Here is a 2370-nt window from a genome sequence, read left to right as displayed (position 1 = left end):
CTGTCCCTACACTGCTGCCCCCTGCACCCCCTCCGCGGGGTCGCTTGGGAGCAGGGCCTGGGGCAGAGTCCGGGGCCGAGTCTGAGCTCACGTCCTCTCCATCCCCCTCTCCCTCCCCGGGCTCTCCTTCGCCCCCACTCATCGTAGTGGTCTGATCTGAGCCGGGCATCGGCCGCCTCACACGCTGGGCCCTGTGGGAGCAAGTGGTCGAAATTAGAAAGCACCAAGGATAAGGGCTTTAGACTTTAAACTTCAGAGAGTTAAGAAACCAGGGCAATCTTAACGATGATCCCTAATATTTATTCCATACTAATTATGTGCCAAGCACGTTGCCAAGTGTTTGCACTGATTGCCCCAAATTATACAAATCCTACAGACACAGATAGTTATACCATTTTTTTAATGGCTGACGAAACTGAGGCTTAGAGAGGTTAAATAATTAGTCTGAGATCATAGTCCCTTTGCCGCTCAAAGTGTGGTTCGAGGCCCAGGAGCACAGGCTTAGAGAAACAGAATCCAGGCCCAACTCCTGACCTACCGAATTAGAATTTACATTTTGAACAAAACTCTCAGGTAATTCAAATACACATTAAAGACTGAGTGATGCTGCCCTAGGAGGTGATTTAATTCCCGGCAGTGTGAACCCAAAGCTTATGCTCAAAAATCACTCTACTGCTCTAACTTCTAGAAAGTTAGAAGGTGAGGAATTAAGAACAGTGCCAGGGACTTCTCTGGTGATCCAGCGGCTAAGACTCTGCACTCCCACTGCAGGGGACCTGGGCTGATCCCTAGTCAAGGAACTAGATTCCACATGCTATCACTAAGACCCTCTGCAGCCAAATAAGTAAGTATTAAGAAAAAAACAGTAGTAGTGCTAGTTGCCAACGAAAAAGCTATGGTTCACATCCACGACCTCCAGGCATGACAGTTAGATGCTGGTCGGCGCTCACGATGCTGAGGCCTAGAAGCAGAGACCCCCAGGTGTCTGACCCGTGGCTCCGTCCCATCGCCCCGCGTCCACCTCCCTGTGGCCCCCAAACCTGTGCATGGCCTGCATGCGCAGCCCCTCCTCGATGCTGGAGCTCAGCGCCTGCTGGTTGTGCAGGCGGCTGAGGCGGATGAGCACCCGGTCTTGGTGGGCCTCGTACTCCTCCCGGCTGGGGTAGATCTTAGAGATCAGAGCATCGAAGTTGGGGTCTGGCCGCAGAGACCGCTTGGATACCAGCTTCTTTCGGCAGGTAGGGCACTCCTTATTCCTGGGGTGGGAGAAAGGCGGCCCTGAGCCTTTAGTCACAGGGAACAGAGGCCCCACTCTCTCCCTCTGCCCCCAACCTCAAACACGTCCCTCCTGTTACCCGCTACGCAGTGCCGTGACGATGCAGTCAGAGCAGAACCGGTGGAGGCACTCCTTGGTTGTCATGGTATTCTTCAGCATGTCCAGGCAGATGGGGCACATGAGCTCTGAGTGCAGTGACCGGGGGGAAACCGCAATCTCGGTGCCATCCATGATGGCTTCCTGGAGACGGCAATGAGTGGAAAGGTGGTGGTGTAAAGAGGTAAAAAGGATCTTAGAAACAACTGGTTCATGAAACTGTTGTCTTGAGAAATACAGTGAGATGGCAGAATCTGGGTATCCCATTTGGCTACTTAAGGAAGAGAGAAATCCTAAGAGTAGATGCTTTGAAATAGGATCATCTGAGGTTTGGCGATAGGCCTGGAGATGGGCACGGCACCGATTTTCCTTCTAGGAAAGACTTAAGTCAACAGAATCTCTTCCAGTTCGGTCCTGGTACTGCCTATATCAGAATCCCCTATGGTGCATGCTAAAAACGCAGAGTCTGGGGTCCCATCCCATTACTGTTAGTGGCGAGGGGAGGGGGGGCGGTGTGTGTGTGAGATCCGGCCCAGAATTCCATTTTCAATGAACTCCCAAGGGGAGTAGTAAATGCACTGACTTATGCGGAACTGAAGACTAGGTAAGTTAATTTCAGCCTGTTTACTATCTTTCAAGGGAAGACAATAATACTTGGCTCTACCTCTCTGGCACGTCAGTTTTGAGGATTAAACGAGCTAAATGTGAAAAGTGATTCCAAAGCAGGGCAGGGAGTGAGAAGCTGGGCAGAAAGGGGCCAAAAGTGGGAAAGAGGCTGTGAGAAGGGGGTCTGCGGATGGAGCGGTCTAGTGAAAGGCAGTAAGTTGCAGTTGGAGAACCCCTGTCACCTGCGGGGTCCGGTGGAGCTCATACAGGCTCAGTTCCCACGTTTTGCTGGCGTTCTGGGCGTTCGCCGGCGTCGTCATGGTGACCGCACCAGGGCTGCCCCGCCGCCGCGCCGGAGAGGTGGGCTGGCGGATGGGGGAAGGGTGTCAGGG

General features: G+C 53.0%; 1 protein-coding gene across 1 annotated transcript in view; it reads right to left on the bottom strand.

Annotated features, from left to right (window-relative positions):
- Positions 1-2343, bottom strand: part of RING1 (ring finger protein 1) — a 3755-nt gene extending 1412 nt beyond the window's left edge. Inside the window, exons 1-4 of the mRNA XM_010848711.1 lie at positions 2221-2343; positions 1356-1516; positions 1041-1256; positions 2-191 (exon numbers count right to left, since the gene is read on the bottom strand). Coding sequence (XP_010847013.1) covers positions 2-191; positions 1041-1256; positions 1356-1516; positions 2221-2298 — 645 coding nt within the window. The 5' untranslated portion in view covers positions 2299-2343. The remainder of the gene's footprint in view (position 1; positions 192-1040; positions 1257-1355; positions 1517-2220) is intronic.
- Between the last annotated feature and the right edge of the window lie 27 nt (positions 2344-2370).

Source organism: Bison bison, unplaced genomic scaffold (assembly GCF_000754665.1).
Source record: "Bison bison bison isolate TAMUID 2011002044 unplaced genomic scaffold, Bison_UMD1.0 scf7180017864270, whole genome shotgun sequence".
Lineage (NCBI taxonomy): Eukaryota > Metazoa > Chordata > Mammalia > Artiodactyla > Bovidae > Bison > Bison bison.
Note: the sequence above shows the minus strand (reverse complement) of the source record. Positions and strands in the feature narration are given on the sequence as shown.